The 18,723-nt window shown below is 71.3% G+C and overlaps 2 protein-coding genes across 2 annotated transcripts; one reads left to right on the top strand and one right to left on the bottom strand.

The window, feature by feature from the left end:
• Positions 1-152: 152 nt before the first annotated feature.
• On the top strand, positions 153-6,081 carry LOC135311416 (protein arginine N-methyltransferase 1-like; the record flags this gene model as incomplete). Its single annotated transcript, XM_064440552.1, is given in 8 exon segments — positions 153-295; positions 981-1,123; positions 1,716-1,803; positions 1,896-2,011; positions 3,602-3,752; positions 4,949-5,070; positions 5,921-5,956; positions 5,958-6,081. Coding segments are annotated over 8 exon segments (847 nt in total), but the record flags the coding sequence as incomplete, so codon positions are not given.
• A 1,433-nt stretch (positions 6,082-7,514) lies between these two features.
• Positions 7,515-14,951, bottom strand: LOC135311415 (reticulocalbin-3-like). Its single transcript, XM_064440551.1, is given in 9 exon segments — positions 7,515-7,697; positions 8,237-8,363; positions 8,366-8,402; positions 8,404-8,432; positions 8,790-8,850; positions 8,942-9,114; positions 10,188-10,378; positions 12,132-12,338; positions 14,825-14,951. Coding segments are annotated over 8 exon segments (936 nt in total). The 5' UTR covers position 12,338; positions 14,825-14,951; the 3' UTR covers positions 7,515-7,585.
• Positions 14,952-18,723: the final 3,772 nt, after the last annotated feature.

Below are 18,723 nucleotides of genomic sequence, written 5' to 3' on the forward strand. Positions count from 1 at the left end.
GTTTGGGGGGTCCCAGTGGGTTTTGTGGGGCTCCTGGGGCAGGGTTTGGGGCTCCCAGTGGGCTTTGTGGGGGTCTCGGGGTGGGTTGGGGGCTCCCAGTGGGGCATCTGGGGGGGTTTAGGGGGTGTCAGGGGGCTTTGTGGGTCTCCCAGGGGTGTCCGGGGGGGTCCCACTGGGGGGTGGGGGGGGCTCCCGGGGGGGTGGGGGTCCCCGCTCACCCCCCGCCCGCAGATCGAGTGCTCCAGCATCTCCGACTACGCTGTCAAGATCGTCAAGGCCAATAAGCTGGACCACGGTGAGGGACCCCCCTCCCCCCCCCCCGGGGACCCCCAAGTGCCCCCCTCCCCCCCCCCGGGGACCCCTTAACTGCCCCCCACTATACCTGCGCCCCCCAACTGCCCCCCACGTGCCTCCTCAGTGCACCCCTGGGTCCCATAAGAGCCCCGTCCCCCCCCTCGGGGACCCCCCTGACACCCTCAGCCCCGTCTCCCCTTTGGGGACCCCAGTGACCCCCCCTTTGGGGACCCCCCTGACCCCCCCAAGCCCTGTCCCCCCCCCCTCGGGGACCCCCCTGACACCCTCAGCCCTGTCTCCCCTTTGGGGGACCCCAGTGACCCCCCTGACCCCCCCCAGCCCTGTCCCCCCCCCCTCGGGGACCCCCCCTGACACCCCCCAAGCCCCGTCTCCCCTTTGGGGACCCCCCCCGACCCCCCCTTCCCCCCCCGGGGACCCCCCCGACCCCCCCCAGCCCCGTTCCCGCCCCCCGGGGACCCCAGTGACCCCCTCCCAGCCCTGTTCCTCCCCCCCCCCCGGGGACCCCCCCGACCCCCCCCCCAGCCCCGTTCCGCCCCCCGGGGACCCCAGTGACCCCCCCCCAGCCCCGTTCCGACCCCCCCCGGGGACCCCCCCGACCCCCCCCAGCCCCGCCCCCCCCTCGGGGACCCCCCGGGGACCCCCGTGACCCCCCTCCCCCCCCGCAGTGGTGTCCATCATCAAGGGGAAGGTGGAGGAGGTGGAGCTGCCGGTGGAGAAGGTCGACATCATCATCAGCGAGTGGATGGGCTACTGCCTCTTCTACGAGTCCATGCTCAACACCGTCATCTACGCCCGCGACAAGTGGCTGGTGGGGCTGGGGGCGCCCCCGGGACCCCCCCAAACCCCCCGGGACCCCCCCATGGCCCCCCAAACCCCCCCTCGTGCCCCCCAGCCCGCCACAGCCTCTGCAAACCCACCTCCTTCCCCATGCACAGATGCCTGGGGGGGCCCTGGGAACCCCCCCAAAACCCCCCCCAGCCCCTCATGGCTCCCCAAAACCCCCTCACAACCCCCCGGGACCCCCCAAAACCCCTCACACCCCCCCGGACCCCCCCCATGGCACCCCAAACCCCCCCTCGTGCCCCCCAGCCCGCCACAGCCTCTGCAAACCCACCTCCTTCCCCATGCACAGACGCCTGGGGGGGCCCTGGAACCCCCCCAAACCCCCACACCCCCTACATGACCCCCCAAAACCCCCTCATAGCCCCCCCGTTGCACCCCCAAATCTCCACGTCCATCCCCTTCATCCGCACCCACTCTCAGCAGCTGCTGAAGCGGGGGCGGGGGGAGGTCCCCCACCCCAAACCCCCACCCCAAACCCCTCAGAGCACCCTCAGCCCCCCCCAGCCAGATTGTGGGGACCCCCCAGACCCCCCCCAACGTCCGTGTGTCCCCCCCAGACCCCTGACGGCCTCATCTTCCCCGACCGGGCGACGCTCTACGTGACGGCCATCGAGGACCGGCAGTACAAGGACTACAAGATCCACTGTGAGTTTTTGGAGGGGGGGGGGGCTTTTTGGGGGCTGGGGGTCCCCAAATCGTGTGGGACCCCCCCAAAAAAACCCCCCCAACGTTCCCAGGGTGGGAGAACGTCTACGGCTTCGACATGTCCTGCATCAAGGACGTGGCCATCAAGGAGCCCCTCGTCGACGTGGTGGACCCCAAGCAGCTCGTTACCAACGCCTGCCTCATCAAGGTGGGTTTTGGGGGGGTCCTGGGGCCCCCCTGCAACTTCTGGGGACCCCCCCGGCACCTTTGGGGGGGGTCACGGCCTCCCCCAGACCCATTTTAGGGGGGTCCTAGGGGCTGCTTCGGCTCTTTGTTGTCCCCAGAGCAGGGTTTGGGGGTCCCTGTGGTTCCCCTCACTGGGGGAGGTGGGTTTGGGGGGATCTTGGGGACCCCCCCGGAACTTTTGGGGACCCCCCCCAGCACCTTTGGGGGGGGTCATGGCCTCCCCCAGACCCATTTTGGGGGGGTCCCAGCGGTTCCTTTGGCTCTTTGTTATCCTTAAAGTGGGTTTTAGGGGTCCCTGTGGTTCCCCTCGCTGGGGCATGTGGGTTTGGGGGGGGTCCTTGGGGACCCCCTTGGCCCTAGGAAGGGAGTTGGGGGGGGGGTGTCTCTGTGGGAGATTTGGGGACCCCCTAGTGCCCCCCCCCCCCGCCCCAGGAGGGGGCTTGGAGGTTCTCATCCCCCCCCAGGAAGCTGTTTTGGGGGTTCGGCCCCACTGGAACTGGGGTGGCTTTGGAGGTTTCCCCCCGCCCCCAGGAAGCTTTTCTGGGGTGTGGCCCCCCCGGAATTGGGGTGTAGCCCCCCCCGGAATTGGGGTGTAGCCCCCCCGGAATTGGGGTGTGCCCCCCCGGAATTGGGGTGTAGCCCCCCCAGAGGTGGGGAGCGGCCCCTGACGCCCCCGTGCCCGCAGGAGGTGGCTTTGGAGGAGGGTCTCCCTCCTCTGGGGATGCAGTTTTGGGGGTCTGGCCCCCCCCGAGGTGGGGAGCGGCCCCCCAGAGGTGGGGGGCAGCCCCCCCGAGGTGGGGAGCGGCCCCTGACGCCCCCGTGCCCGCAGGAGGTGGCTTTGGAGGAGGGTCTCCCTCCTCTGGGGATGCAGTTTTGGGGGTCTGCCCCCCCGGAGGTGGGGAGCGGCCCCCCCGAGGTGGGGGGCAGCCCCCCGAGGTGGGGAGCGGCCCCTGACGCCCCCGTGCCCGCAGGAGGTGGCTTTGGAGGAGGGTCTCCCTCCTCTGGGGATGCAGTTTTGGGGGTCTGCCCCCCCCCCGGAGGTGGGGAGCGGCCCCCCAGAGGTGGGGGGCAGCCCCCCCGAGGTGGGGAGCGGCCCCTGACGCCCCCGTGCCCGCAGGAGGTGGCTTTGGAGGAGGGTCTCCCTCCTCTGGGGATGCAGTTTTGGGGGTCTGCCCCCCCGGAGGTGGGGAGCGGCCCCCCCGAGGTGGGGGGCAGCCCCCCCGAGGTGGGGAGCGGCCCCTGACGCCCCCGTGCCCGCAGGAGGTGGCTTTGGAGGAGGGTCTCCCTCCTCTGGGGATGCAGTTTTGGGGGTCTGCCCCCCCCCCGGAGGTGGGGAGCGGCCCCCCCGAGGTGGGGGGCAGCCCCCCCGAGGTGGGGAGCGGCCCCTGACGCCCCCGTGCCCGCAGGAGGTGGCTTTGGAGGAGGGTCTCCCTCCTCTGGGGATGCAGTTTTGGGGGTCTGCCCCCCCCCCGGAGGTGGGGAGCGGCCCCCCAGAGGTGGGGGGCAGCCCCCCCGAGGTGGGGAGCGGCCCCTGACGCCCCCGTGCCCGCAGGAGGTGGACATCTACACGGTGAAGGTGGAGGAGCTGACCTTCACGGCCCCCTTCTGCCTCCAGGTGAAGCGCAACGACTACGTCCACGCGCTCGTCGCCTACTTCAACATCGAGTTCACCCGCTGCCACAAGCGCACCGGCTTCTCCACCAGTGAGCGGGCGGGGCCGGGCGGGGCCCGGCGGGGCGGGGCCAGGCCCTGGGGGGGCGGGGCCAGCCCCCAGGCCCGGGGGGGGGGGCGGCTGCTGTGCTCAGGGCTCTGGTGGCTTCTCGGAGGAGGCGGGGCCAAGGGGAGGGGTGTGGCCTTCCCAGGGGGCGGAGCCAAGGGAAGGGGTGTGGTCTCAGGGTGGGCGGGGCCAAGCGCCTGGGGTGGGGGTGTGGCCTCCCTGAGGGGGTGGAGCTATCCCCTTAGGGAGGCGGAGCCAGCTGCAGGGCCCTATCGGGTGCCTCCACTGCTCTGCCCTAGTGGCTTCTCCAGGGGGCGGATCAAAGGAAGGGGGTGTGGCCTAGCCGGGGGCGGGGGCCAGCCCCACGGGGATGGGGGTGTGGCCTACCTGAGTGGGCAGGGCTGGCCTCTGAGGGGGTGGGGCCAGTGGCATGCCCTGTGCTGCCCTGAGTGCATTCATTGGTGGCTTCTCCAGGGGGTGGAGCCAAAGGCGGGGGTGTGGCCTCCAGGGGTGGAGTCATCCGGGGGCGGGCCAGTGGCCAGGCCCTATCAGGTTCCTTTGCTGTCACAAGGGCGTCTCCACCCATGACCGGGGCGGAGCCAAGGGCAAGGGGGTGGAGCTTGTCCAAGGGGGCTTGCCCCATGGAACGGGGGTGGGGCCTGTGATGGGGTGGGGCCTCAGTGGGCGGGGCTAGTGCTGCCATGTTGGGGGGGGGGGCTGTGCAGCCCTCTGGGTTTGGGGGGCCCTGGGGGGTCCCTGAGCCCCTCAGCTGGGGGCCCCCGACCGCTTCAGGGTGTCCCTGACCTGGGGGGGCCCGTGAGCCTTTGGGGGCATCCCCTTACCTTGTGGGGGTCCCTGACTCCAGGGTTCTCCTGGGGGGGGTCCCCCTGACCCTTGGGGGGTCTCCCTGCCGTTTTTGGGGGGTCCCTGACCCCGGGGGGGTCCCCATGACCATTAGGGGTGTCCCAGGGGGGTCCCTGACCCCGGGGGGGTCCCCATGACCATTAGGGGTGTCCCGGGGGGGGTCCCCGTGACCATTGGGGTCCCCCCACCATGTTGGGGCATCCCTGAGCCCAGGGGGGGTCCCTGTGACCCTTGGGGGGTTCCTGGGGGGGTCCCCGTGACCGTTGGGGTCCCCCCGCCGTGTCGGGGTGTCCCTGAGCGGGGTCCCCCCCCCCGCAGGCCCCGAGTCCCCCTACACGCACTGGAAGCAGACGGTTTTCTACATGGAGGATTATCTCACCGTCAAGACGGGCGAGGAGATCTTCGGCACCATCACCATGAAGCCCAACGCCAAGAACAACGTGAGCCCCGGGGGGGTCTCGGGGGGGGCCTTGGGGGGTCTCGGGGGGGGCCTTGGGGGGTCTGGGGGGGCCTTGGGGGACACTGGGGACAGGGGCAGGACATGGGGAGGCCCCAGCCTTTGGTGACCTTCGTGATCACCGCGATGGCCAACGCCAAGAACATGAGCCCGGGGGGTCTTGGGGGGGCCCTGGGGGTCTCCAGGGGATCTGGGGGGGGGGCCTTGGGGGTGTTGGGGTGCCCGAGGAGGTCTCAGGGGGGTCCCTGGGGGTCTCAGGGGTCTCCGAGGGCTCTGGGGGGGACCTTGGGGATGTTTGGGGGAGGTCTTTGGTTTTGGGGGGGTCCCTGTAGGTTTGGGGGTCCCTGGAATTTTGGGGGGGGGGGTCCCTTTGGGGTTTTGGGTGTCCCTTTGGGTGTTGGGGAGTCCCTTCAGTTTTGGGGGGGGGTCTCCTGTGGGGGGGTCTCTTCAGTGTTTGGGGGGTCCCTGTAGGTCTTGGGGTCCCTTGGGGGGGGTCGCTGTAGGTTCAGGGAACCCCTTTAGGGTTTGGGGGGGTCCCTTTGGGGTTTTGGGGGGGGTCCCTGGAGGTTTGGGGGGGTCCCTTTTGGGGTTTTGGGGGGGGTCCCTTCAGGTTTGGGGGGTCCCCTTGGGGTTTTGGGGGGGTCCCTGGAGGTTTGGGGGACACCGAGGGGGGCAGTTCCTTGGGGGCTCAGGTGCTTCCCTGTGCTTAGGGGAGAGGCTCGGGGGGGCCCTGGGGGGGATCCCTCTGGCTTTGGGGGGCTGGGGGGTGCCCCGGGCCGACCCCCCTATATTTTGGGGGTACCCCCTGACCCCCCAATCCCCCCCCCAAACAGCGTGACCTCGACTTCACCATCGACCTGGACTTCAAGGGGGCAGCTCTGCGAGCTCTCCTGCTCCACCGACTACCGCATGCGCTAGGGGGGCCCGGCCCCCCCGCGCCGGGGGGACCCCCAAAACGGGACCCCCCCCCCCAAACCAAACCAGGGCACCCCCCGCCCCCCCCGCGGTGAGGGGGCTGCGGGGAGCAGGGGGGTCCCCCTGTCCCCGGGAGGGCTTGAAACCCACCCCCCCCACACCCCCCCCCCTTTTCAAGTCTAGGGGGGGCCCCCCAAATCACCCCCCCCCACTATTGGGGGGTCCTGGAGCTCTTTGGGGGGGCACCGAGCCCCCCCCTTGTCACTGGGGGGGGTCCCCGAGCCCCCTCCCTCTCCCAGTTGCTATTGGGGGGGGTGTCCCCCAAACCCCCCCCCCTATTTGGGGGGGGCCCCACGTGGTTTCTGGCCCCCCCCACCGCCACTGGGGGGTCCCCCTGTCACAGCCCCTTCCCCCCCCAATCAGGGGGTCCCCACTTGTCCCTGGGGTCCCCAAATCCCCCTCCCCCACTCTGTATGTGGGGGGGTGGCCCTGTGTGTTTTGGGGGGGGGGGGTCCCCAAAGCCCCCCGCCCCCCCCCCCCCCCATGGACCTTCTCAGCCCCTCCCCCTCCGCGGGAAGGGGGGGGGGTGTCCCCCCTGTTATGCCTCCCCTCCCCCCACGGTGGGTTTGGGGAGGGGGGTCCCGGTTCGGGGGGGGGCCGCGAGGGGGGGGGGGGTCCCGTGTCGTGTGTGTCCCCCCCCCTTCCCCCCCCCCCTTTCGTAAGTTATGTTTTTATATGGGGAATAAAGCAGCCGAAATGGGGCGCCCGGGCCCTTGTCGGGGGGTCCCCAAACGCGGGGGGGGGGGGGGTCCTGGGGACGCTGGGGGTCCCCAATGTGGGGGGGAAGGGTGGGGGGTGCCCGATGTCCCTGGGAGGGGTGAGGGGGGGGCCTCTAATGTCTTTTGGGGGTCCCCAGCTTCCCTGGGGGCCCCCCTGTGGGGGGGGTGTCCCCGATGTCACTGGGGGGTCCCCATTTTCTGGGGGGGGGGTCCCTGATATCACTTGGGGTGTCCTTGGTGCCCCACAAAGGGGGGGGGGGGTCCCCAATTCCTGGGGGTGGGGGAAGGGGGGGTCTTTGGTGCCACCCGAGGGGGGGAGGGGGGGGCTCCCACCAATGCTGGGACAGGTTTTTTTGGCGGGGGGGGGAACCCCCAGATCTTTATTCCCTGCACAGATTGGGGGGGGGGGGTGTCCTTCCCACCCCCCAAATGTCCTTGGTGCCCCCCACCATGGGGAGGGACCCCAAAGTGTCCCGGGGGTCCCCAAGTGTCCCCCAGGCATCTGGGAGGTTCCCCCAGGTGTCCGGGGGGGGGGGAGATCTCCCGGGGGGGGGGGTTCCTGCTGTGGGTCTGGGGCTCCCCGGGGGCCCAGGAGGTCGTGGGGGGGAATGGGGGGAGCCTGTGGGTCTTGGGGGGGGGGAGGGTCCTGCTGTGGGTCTGGGGGCTCCCCGGGGGTGCGGAGTCCTGCGTTGTTGTGGGCTCCCCGGCGGGGGGGTGTGTGTGTGGGGGGGGTCCCGCTGTGGGTCTGGGGTCCCCCCGGGGGTGGGGGGGTCCCGCTGTGGGTCTGGGGTCCCCGCGGGGGGGTCACAGCTCGTCGTGGGGGCGCTCCAGGTCCTGCCCGTAGTTGGTGGCGCGACTGCCCACGAACATGCGCCAGTTGCCCAGGATCTCGGCGTGGGTCAGCTGCCCGTCCTGGGGGGGCGGTGGGTCGGGGGGGGGCTCACCCCCATCGCACCCCCCCATCGCGCCCCCCATCGCACACACACACCCCCCCATCGCACACACACACCCCCCCAGCATACCCCATCGCACACACACCCCCCCCCATCGTACCCCCCCAGCACCCCCCCATCGTGCCCCCCATCGCACACACCCCCCCAGCACCACCCCCCCCCGCCCCCCAGATTCCCCACGGGACCCAAACTCCCCCCCCCCCCCCCCAAAGGGGACCGCTGGGTGCTCCCCTCCCCAATTCCCCATGGGACCCACACCCTCCTCCCCCTCCCCCCTCCATAAAGGGACCCCTGGGTCTCCCCAAGGGACCTCCCCCCCACGCCCCCCCCCGCCCCAGGGTGCCGTGTCCCCTCCCCCCACCCCCCCCAAAGGGACTTCCCCATCCCCCACCCGATAAAGGACCCCCCGGGGTGCCAGCTCACCCACTCCCCCCCCCGCCTCCCCGGGACCCCTGGGCGCTGGCTCCCGCCCCCCCCCCCCCGCCCCCCCCCGCACCTGGTCTCGCGGTCCGAGTGGTGCAGCAGGTGGGTGGCCTCGACCCCCGCCCAGTCGGGGCTGGGGGGGCGCAGCCAGTGCCCCACCTCGGCGGGGTCCAGGCGCCCGTCGCCGTCGCGGTCCCGGACCCCCGGAACTGCGCCCGCTCCGCCAGCACCCACTCGGGCTCCGGGGGCGCCCGGGGCCCCCCCGTACAGGTCCGCTGCGGGGGGCGGGGGGGGTCAGGGACCCCCCCAAAACGGGCGGGGGCTGGGCCCCACTATTGGGGTGCTTGGGGACCCCGGAGTGGGGGGGCTCAGGGACCCTGATATGGGGGTGCTTGGGACCCCCAGATGGGGGGGGGGTGTGCTCAGGGACCCAGGCACCCCCAGACCCCCCAAAAAGGGGGACCCAGGCACCCCCAGACCCCCCCCCAAAAAGAGGACCCAGGTCTCGGGCACCCCCAGACCCCCCCCAAAAAGGGGACCCAGGCCCCAGGCACCCCCAGACCCCCCCCAAAAAGAGGACCCAGGTCTCGGGCACCCCCAGACCCCCCCCCACAAGGGACCCCCCCACTCACCGATGTACTCGTCCTCCTGGATGAAGCCGTCCCCGTCCTTGTCCATGTCCTCCATCGTCTCCTGGGAAATGGGGGGGGGGGGGAGGGCAATGAGCCCCGCCCCCCCGGGGGACCCCCAGCCCCCCTCCCCGACCCCCCCCCGACCCCCCCACCATGAGCACGACGGGCCGCATGTGCTCGAAGTCCTCGGGGTGGAGGAAGGCGTCGAACTCCTCGCGGTCGGCGCCGCCGTCGCCGTCGCCATCGGCCGCCCGGAACCGCCGCTCGTCCCGCGCCAGCAGCCGCCGGTGGGGGTCGGGGAGTGGCGCCCCCCCGGGCTCGCCCTCTGGGGAGGGGGGCGTCAGGGGGGCCCCGAAACCCCCCCCGAGGGGAGCCAGGGGTCCCGAGAGCCCCGAAATCCCCCCCCGAGGGGAGCCAGGGGTCCCGAGAGCCCAAAATCCCCCCCCGAGGGGAGCCAGGGGTCCCGAGAGCCCTGAAACCCCCCCCCCCCGAGGGGAGCCAGGGGTCCCGAGAGCCCCGAAACCCCCCCCCCGAGGGGAGCCAGGGGTGCCGAGAGCCCCGAAATCCCCCCCCCGAGGGGAGCCAGGGGTGCCGAGAGCCCCGAAATCCCCCCCCCGAGGGAGCCAGGGGGTCCCGAGAGCCCCGAAATCCCCCCTCCGAGGGGAGCCAGGGGTCCCAGAGACCCCCAAAACTCCCCCAAGGAGACCCAGGTGGCTGGGAGACCCCCCCCACAAGCCCCACCCCCCAAGGGTTCCAGGAGACCCCCATAAACCCCCCCAAAGTGCCCGGGAGACCCCAATAAACCCCCCCCAGGTGCCCAAGAGACCCCCAAACCCCCCCCCAAGGTGCCCAGCAGACCCCCATCCTCTAAGGGGACCCAGGTGCCCGGGAGACCCCTCCCAAACCCCCCCCAGGTGCCCAGGAGACCCCCAAACCCCCCCAAGGTGCCCAGGAGACCCCCATAAACCCCTCTAAGGGGACCCAGGTGCCCGGGAGACCCCCCCAACCCCCCTCAAGGTGCCCAGGAGACCCCCATAAACCCCTCTAAGCGGACCCAGGTGCCTGGGAGACCCCCCCAACCCCCCTCAAGGTGCCCAGGAGACCCCCATAAACCCCTCTAAGTGGACCCAGGTGCCCGGGAGACCCCCCCAAACCCCCCCCAAGGTGCCCGGGAGACCCCCCCAAACCCCCCCCAGGTACCCAGGAGACCCCCCAAACCCCCCCAAGGTGCCCAGGAGACCCCCATAAACCCCTCTAAAGCGGACCCAGGTGCCCGGGAGACCCCTCCCAAACCCCCCCAAGGTGCCCAGGAGACCCCCAGAAACCCCTCTAAGGGGACCCAGGTGCCCGGGAGACCCCCAGCCCCCCGCCCGGGCCCGGGCGACCCCCTGCCCGCACCGGGGGGTCCGAAGGCCGCCTGCCGGTACTCGGCCCAGGTGACGACGCCGTCGCCGTCGCCGTCGTAGCGCTGCCAGCCCCGGCGCAGGCTCTCGGCCCTCGCCCGCCGCTGCGTGCGCTGCACCCAGCCCCGCAGCTCCGCCGCCGACACCGCGCCGTCCCCGTCGCCGTCCATCCGCCCCACCAGCAGCCTGCGGGGGGGGGGTCAGGGCGCCCCGACACCCCCGGGGCTCCCCCGACCCCCCCGGGGCTCCCCGACCCCCCCCGGGGCACCCCGACCCCCCTCGGGGCTCCCCCGACCCCCCCCGGGGCTCCCCGACCCCCCCCCCGGGGCTCCCCGACACCCCCCCGGAGCTCCCCCGACCCCCCCCGGGGCTCCCCGACCCCCCCCCCGGGGCTCCCCCGACACCCCCCCCGGAGCTCCCCCGACACCCCCGGGGCTCCCCCGACCCCCCCCGGGGCTCCCCCGACCCCCCCCCCGGGGCTCCCCGACCCCCCCCGGGGCTCCCCCGACCCCCCCCCGGGGCTCCCCGACCCCCCCCGGGGCACCCCCGACCCCCCCCGGGGCACCCCGACACCCCCGGGGCTCCCCCGACACCCCCCCGGAGCTCCCCCGACACCCCCGGGGCTCCCCCGACCCCCCCCCGGGGCTCCCCGACAACCCCCGGGGCTCCCCCGACACCCCCCGGGGCGCCCCGACACCCCCCGGGGCTCCCCCGACAACCCCCCGGGGCTCCCCGACCCCCCCCCCGGGGCGCCCCGACACCCCCCGGGGCTCCCCCGACCCCCCCCCGGGGCTCCCCCCGACCCCCCCCGGGGCGCCCCGACAACCCCCCCCGGGGCTCCCCCAACCCCCCCCCGGGGCACCCCGACACCCCCCGGGGCTCCCCCGACCCCCCCCCGGGGCTCCCCGACCCCCCCCGGGGCTCCCCCGACCCCCCCCGGGGCGCCCCGACACCCCCCCGGGGCTCCCCGACCCCCCCCCGGGGCGCCCCGACCCCCCCCGGGGCTCCCCCGACCCCCCCCGGGGCGCCCCGACACCCCCCCCGGGGCTCCCCCAACCCCCCCCCGGGGCACCCGACACCCCCGGGGCTCCCCCGACCCCCCCCGGGGCTCCCCCGACCCCCCCCGGGGCCGCCCGACACCCCCCCCGGGGGCTCCCCGACCCCCCCCCCGGGGCGCCCCCGACCCCCCCCCGGGGCTCCCCCGACCCCCCCCGGGGCGCCCCGACACCCCCCCCGGGGCTCCCCCCAACCCCCCCCCCCCGGGGCGCCCCGACACCCCCTGGGGCTCCCCCGACCCCCCCCGGGGCTCCCCCAACCCCACCCCCCCCCGGGGCACCCCGACACCCCCTGGGGCTCCACCAACCCCCCCCGGGGCTCCCCCAACCCCCCCCGGGGCACCCCGACACCCCCTGGGGCTCCACCAACCCCCCTCGGGGCTCCCCCAACCCCCCCCCAAAGCCCCCAGTGACCCCCTGGTACTCCCCTCTGGGTCCCCAGGTATTGAGGGGCCCTGGTCCCCCCAGACCCCTGCGTGTCCCCCCCCCCGATACCCCTGGACACCTGGGTGCTGGGTCAGGGCATACTGGGGGGTCCTGAGCCCCCCCTGAGCCCCCCAGACCCCCAGGTCCCCCCCCCAGACCCCCGAGTCCCCCCCGATGCCCCTGGACACGTGGGCCAGGGGATAGTGGGGGGTCCTGAGCCCCCCCTGAGCCCCCCCAGACCCCCAGGTCCCCCCCCCAGACACCCGAGTCCTCCCCGATGCCCCTGGACACATGGGCCAGGGGATACTGGGGGGTCCTGGGCCCCCCCTGAGCCCCCCAGACCCCCAGGTCCTCCCCCAGACCCCTGAGTCCCCCCCGATGCCCCTGGACACGTGAGCCAGGGGATAGTGGGGGGGTCCCGGCCCCCCCCGAGCCCCCCGAGCCGGGCCCCCGCGTACCCGAGGCGGCGCTGGCTCTCCTCCGGCGAGAGCTGGTCGAAGGCCTGGGCTTCCTCCGGCCCCAGAAAGGCCTCGTGGTCGTAGGCGAAGCCGTTGGCGTGGTCGTGGGTGACCCCCCCCAAATCCCGACGCAGCCCCTGCTCAGGGTGGGGGGAGCCCCCCGCCACCCACAGCGCCGCCAGCCACAGCCACCCCCCCCGCAGCATCCTGGGGGGGGGACACAGAGGGGGTGAGCGGACCAAACTGCCCCGAAATTGAGCACAGACGCCCCAAAAATGACCAGGAATGGCCCGAAACGGGCCAGGGACACCTCAAAACTGACCAGAAATGCCCCAAAACCAACCCAAAATGCCCCCAAATGCCAAAAAAATGACCCTAAATCACCCAAATCAGCCCCCAAATGCCCCAAAACCGACCCAAATTGGGTCCAAAGTACCCTAAAATGCCCCAAAACTGAACAGAAAGGTCCCAAATCCGACCATAAATGCCCCAAAACCAACACAAACTGGGTCCAAAGTACCCTTAAAATGCCCCAAAACTGAACCATAATAATCCAAAGTGTCACCAAATGCCCCAAAACCAAACATAAGTGACCATAAATGGCCCAAAACGGGCCAGAAACATCTCAAAACCGACCAGAAATGGCCCAAAACCAAGCCAAAATGGACCAAAATGCCCCAAAAATGACCCTAAAGCACCCAAATCAGCCCCCAAATGCCCCAAAACCGACCCAAACTGGGTCCAAAGTACCCTAAAATGCCCCAAAACTGAACAGAAAGGATCCAAATCCAACCATAAATGCCCCAAAACCAACACAAACTGGGTCCAAAGCACCCTTAAAATGCCCCAAAACTGAACCATAATAATCCAAAGTGTCACCAAATGCCCCAAAACCAAACATAAGTGACCATAAATGGCCCAAAACGGGCCAGAAACATCTCAAAACCGACCAGAAATGGCCCAAAACCAAGCCAAAATGGACCAAAATGCCCCAAATCTGACCTTAAATGACCCAAATCAGTTCCCAGATGCCCCAAAACTGAACCGTAATAGTCCAAAGTGCCACCAAATGCCCCAAAACTGACCAGAAATGGCCCAAAACCAACCCAAAATGGACCAAAATGCCCCAAAAATGACCCTAAAGCACCCAAATCAGCCCCCAAATGCCCCAAAACCAACACAAACTAGGTCAAAATTACCTTAAAACACACGAAAACTGAACCATAATAGTCCAAAGTGTCACCAAATGCCCCAAAACCCACCAGAAGTGGCCCAAAATGGGCCAGAAATATCTCAAAACTGACCTGAAATGCCCCAAAAACAACCCAAAATGGGCCAAATCAGTCCCCAAATGCCTCAAAACCGAACCATAATAGTCCAAAGTGCCACCAAATGGCCCAAATCTGACCAGAAAGGGCCCAAAATCAACCAGAAATGGCCCAAAACAAACCCAAAATGGACCAAAACGCCCCAAAAATGACCCTAAATCACCCAAATCAGCCCCTGAATGCCCCAAAACCGACCCAAACTGGGTCCAAAGTACCCTAAAATGCCCCAAAACTGAACAGAAAGGTCCCAAATCTGACCAGAAATGCCCCAAAACCAACCCAAAATGGACCAAAACGCCCGAAAAATTACCCTAAACCACCCAAATCAGCCCCCAAATTGACCCAAAACTGACCCAAACTGGGTCCAAAGTACCCAAAAATGCACCAAAACTGAGCCATAATAGTCCGAAGTGCCACAAAATGCCCTAAAATTTGACCCAAAATGCCCCCAAACTGACCAGAAATGGCCCAAAAATGCCCCCAAATTGACCTGAAACGGCCAAAAATGTCCCCAAACCCACACAAAATGGCCCGAAATGGGCCCAAAGTGACTCAAAATGGCCCTAAACACCCCAAAAGTGACGATAAATGGCCCCAAACCGACCTAAAACTGGCCAAAAATGGGTCTAAAGTACCGGAAAATGCCCCAAAACTGACCCAAAATGCCACAAAACAGACCAGAAATGGGCCCGAACACCCCAAAACCACACGAAATGGCCCAAAATTGTCCCAAGGTGCCCCAAAAACAACCAGAAACGGCCCAAAACAGGCCCAAAGTGCCCCAAAACTGACTCAAAACTGCCCAAACACCCTAAAACTGACCTTAAATGGCCCAAATCAGCTCCTAAATGCCCCAAAACTGACCCAAGACACCCCAAAATGACAAAAAAATGGGTGCAAAGTGGCCTAAAATGCCCCAAAACTGAACTGTAATGGCCCAAAACAGCCCTAAACTGACCCAAAATGGCACAAAACGGCTCCAAAGTGCCCCGAAACACCCCAAAACTGACCCAAAACAGCCCCAAAGTGCCCTAAAACTGAGCAGAGCCGTCACAAAATGCCCCGAATCCCTCCAAAGGCCCCAAAACGCCCCAAATTCAACCCAAAACGCCTCCAAACGGCCCCCACACCCCAAAACGCCCCAAAACACCCCTCGGGACCCCCCAAAACCACCCTGAGGCCCCCAAAACCCCCCCAGGACCCCCCAAATCCTCCCCAGGACCCCCAAAATCCCCCCAAAACCCCCTCAGGACCCCTCCGGACACCCCCAGGACCCCCCAAATCCCCTCCAGGGACCCCCAAATCCCCCCCAAACCCCCCAGGACCCCCCAAACCCCCCCCCCCCCCCCGCCGCCATTTTCTCACCTCGCCCGGCCCGGCCCGACCCGGGGGGTCCCGCTGCCCCCGCGCGCCCGGCCCCGCCCCCCAGGCCCCTCCCGACCAATCAGAGGCCGCGGAGCCCACGCGGGGGCGCTCGCGCCGCGCGCCCATTGGCTGCCGCCCGCCACGTCGCTGCGAGAGGGAACTTCTCGGGCCCGAAATGTGAGGTTTTCGCCCCAAAGTGAAGGGGGGCGGGGCTAGGGCGGGGCTGGGGGCGGGGCTGCACCGGCCTGGGCTGGGCTGTGCTGGGTTATAGTGGGCTGTGCTGGGTTATAGTGGGTTATAGTGGGTTATAGTGGGTTCTACTGGGTTATACTGGGTTATACTGGGTTATACTGGGTTATGCTGGGTTATACTGGGCTGAGCTGGGCTATGCTGGCTTATACTGGGCTGTGCTGCATTATACTGGGTTATACTGGGTTATAGTGGGCTGTGCCGGGCTGTGCTGGGGCTGTGCCGGGCTGTGCTGGGGCTGTGCTGGGGCTGTGCTGGGCTGTGCTGGGGCTGTGCCGGGCTGTGCTGGGGCTGTGCTGGGGCTGTGCCGGGCTGTGCTGGGGCTGTGCCGGGCTGTGCTGGGGCTGTGCTGGGGCTGTGCTGGGCTGTGCTGGGGCTGTGCCGGGCTGTGCTGGGCTGTGCCGGGGCTGTGCCGGGCTGTGCTGGGGCTGTGCCGGGCTGTGCTGGGGCTGTGCCGGGCTGTGCTGGGGCTGTGCTGGGGCTGTGCTGGGCTGTGCTGGGCTGTGCCGGGGCTGTGCTGGGGCTGTGCTGGGGCTGTGCTGGGCTGTGCCGGGGCTGTGCCGGGGCTGTGCCGGGCTGTGCTGGGGCTGTGCCGGGCTGTGCTGGGGCTGTGCTGGGGCTGTGCTGGGCTGTGCCGGGGCTGTGCCGGGCTGTGCTGGGGCTGTGCCGGGCTGTGCTGGGGCTGTGCCGGGGCTGTGCTGGGGCTGTGCCGGGGCTGTGCCGGGCTGTGCCGGGCTGTGCTGGGGCTGTGCTGGGGCTGTGCCGGGCTGTGCCGGGCTGTGCCGGGCTGTGCCGGGGCTGTGCCGGGGCTGTGCTGGGCTGTGCCGGGGCTGTGCCGGGCTGTGCCGGGCTGTGCCGGGGCTGTGCCGGGCTGTGCCAGGCTGTGCCGGGGCTGTGCCGGGCTGTGCCGGGGCTGTGCCGGGGCTGTGCCGGGCTGTGCCGGGGCTGTGCCGGGCTGTGCCGGGCTGTGCCGGGGCTGTGCCGGGCTGTGCCGGGCTGTGCCGGGGCTGTGCCGGGGCTGTGCCGGGCTGTGCCGGGGCTGTGCCGGGCTGTGCCGGGCTGTGCCGGGGCTGTGCCGGGGCTGTGCCGGGGCTGTGCCGGGCTGTGCCGGGGCTGTGCCGGGGCTGTGCCGGGGCTGTGCCGGGCTGTGCAGGGGCTGTGCCGGGGCTGTGCCGGGGCTGTGCCGGGCTGTGCCGGGCTGTGCCGGGGCTGTGCCGGGGCTGTGCCGGGCTGTGCCGGGGCTGTGCCGGGGCTGTGCCGGGGCTGTGCCGGGCTGTGCCGGGGCTGTGCCGGGCTGTGCCGGGCTGTGCCGGGGCTGTGCCGGGGCTGTGCCGGGCTGTGCCGGGCTGTGCTGGGGCTGTGCCGGGGCTGTGCCGGGGCTGTGCCGGGGCTGTGCCGGGCTGTGCCGGGGCTGTGCGGGGCTGTGCCGGGCTGTGCGGGGCTGTGCCGGGCTGTGCCGGGGCTGTGCCGGGGCTGTGCGGGGCTGTGCCGGGGCTGTGCCGGGGCTGTGCCGGGGCTGTGCCGGGCTGTGCCGGGGCTGTGCGGGGCTGTGCCGGGCTGTGCGGGGCTGTGCCGGGCTGTGCCGGGGCTGTGCCGGGGCTGTGCGGGGCTGTGCCGGGGCTGTGCCGGGCTGTGCCGGGGCTGTGCCGGGCTGTGCCGGGGCTGTGCCGGGCTGTGCCGGGCTGTGCTGGGCTGTGCCGGGGCTGTGCCGGGCTGTGCCGGGCTGTGCTGGGGCTGTGCCGGGCTGTGCCGGGCTGTGCCGGGGCTGTGCCGGGCTGTGCCGGGCTGTGCCGGGGCTGTGCCGGGCTGTGCCGGGGCTGTGCCGGGGCTGTGCCGGGGCTGTGCCGGGCTGTGCTGGGCTGTGCCGGGCTGTGCCGGGGCTGTGCCGGGCTGTGCCGGGCTGTGCCGGGGCTGTGCCGGGGCTGTGCCGGGCTGTGCCGGGGCTGTGCGGGGCTGTGCCGGGGCTGTGCCGGGCTGTGCCGGGCTGTGCCGGGGCTGTGCCGGGCTGTGCCGGGCTGTGCCGGGCTGTGCCGGGGCTGTGCCGGGCTGTGCCGGGGCTGTGCCGGGGCTGTGCCGGGGCTGTGCTGGGGCTGTGCTGGGCTGTGCTGGGCTGTGCCGGGGCTGTGCTGGGGCTGTGCTGGGGCTGTGCTGGGGCTGTGCCGGGCTGTGCCGGGCTGTGCTGGGCTGTGCCGGGGCTGTGCTGGGCTGTGCCGGGGCTGTGCCGGGGCTGTGCTGGGCTGTGCTGGGCTGTGCTGGGGCTGTGCCGGGGCTGTGCTGGGCTGTGCTGGGCTGTGCTGGGCTGTGCTGGGCTGTGCTGGGGCTGTGCCGGGGCTGTGCTGGGCTGTGCCGGGCTGTGCTTGGGCTGTGCTGGGCTGTGCCGGGGCTGTGCTGGGGCTGTGCCGGGGCTGTGCTGGGGCTGTGCCGGGCTGTGCCGGGCTGTGCCGGGCTGTGCTGGGCTGTGCCGGGGCTGTGCTGGGCTGTGCCGGGGCTGTGCTGGGGCTGTGCTGGGGCTGTGCTGGGGCTGTGCCGGGCTGTGCCGGGCTGTGCCGGGGCTGTGCCGGGGCTGTGCTGGGCTGTGCCGGGGCTGTGCCCGGCTGTGCCGGGGCTGTGCCGGGGCTGTGCCGGGCTGTGCCGGGCTGTGCCGGGGCTGTGCCGGGGCTGTGCCGGGCTGTGCCGGGGCTGTGCTGGGCTGTGCCGGGGCTGTGCCGGGGCTGTGCCGGGGCTGTGCCGGGCTGTGCTGGGGCTGTGCTGGGGCTGTGCCGGGCTGTGCTGGGCTGTGCCGGGGCTGTGCCGGGCTGTGCCGGGGCTGTGCCGGGCTGTGCCGGGGCTGTGCTGGGGCTGTGCCGGGGCTGTGCCGGGCTGTGCCGGGCTGTGCCGGGGCTGTGCCGGGCTGTGCCGGGGCTGTGCCGGGCTGTGCCGGGGCTGTGCCGGGCTGTGCTGGGCTGTGCCGGGCTGTGCCGGGGCTGTGCCGGGGCTGTGCTGGGCTGTGCCGGGCTGTGCTGGGGCTGTGCCGGGCTGTGCCGGGCTGTGCTGGGGCTGTGCCGGGGCTGTGCCGGGCTGTGCCGGGCTGTGCCGGGGCTGTGCCGGGCTGTGCCGGGGCTGTGCCGGGCTGTGCCGGGGCTGTGCGGGGCTGTGCTGGGCTGTGCCGGGGCTGTGCCGGGGCTGTGCCGGGGCTGTGCCGGGGCTGTGCCGGGCGGTGCCGGGGCTGTGCCGGGGCTGTGCCGGGGCTGTGCCGGGCTGTGCCGGGGCTGTGCCGGGGCTGTGCTGGGCTGTGCCGGGGCTGTGCCGGGCTGTGCCGGGCTGTGCTGGGGCTGTGCCGGGGCTGTGCCGGGCTGTGCTGGGGCTGTGCTGGGGCTGTGCCGGGGCTGTGCCGGGCTGTGCCGGGCTGTGCTGGGGCTGTGCTGGGCTGTGCCGGGCTGTGCCGGGGCTGTGCCGGGCTGTGCCGGGCTGTGCCGGGCTGTGCCGGGGCTGTGCCGGGCTGTGCCGGGGCTGTGCCGGGGCTGTGCCGGGGCTGTGCCGGGGCTGTGCCGGGCTGTGCCGGGCTGTGCCGGGGCTGTGCTGGGCTGTGCCGGGCTGTGCCGGGGCTGTGCCGGGCTGTGCCGGGCTGTGCCGGGCTGTGCCGGGGCTGTGCCGGGCTGTGCCGGGCTGTG

Source organism: Phalacrocorax carbo, unplaced genomic scaffold (genome assembly GCF_963921805.1).
Source record: "Phalacrocorax carbo unplaced genomic scaffold, bPhaCar2.1 SCAFFOLD_281, whole genome shotgun sequence".
NCBI lineage: Eukaryota > Metazoa > Chordata > Aves > Suliformes > Phalacrocoracidae > Phalacrocorax > Phalacrocorax carbo.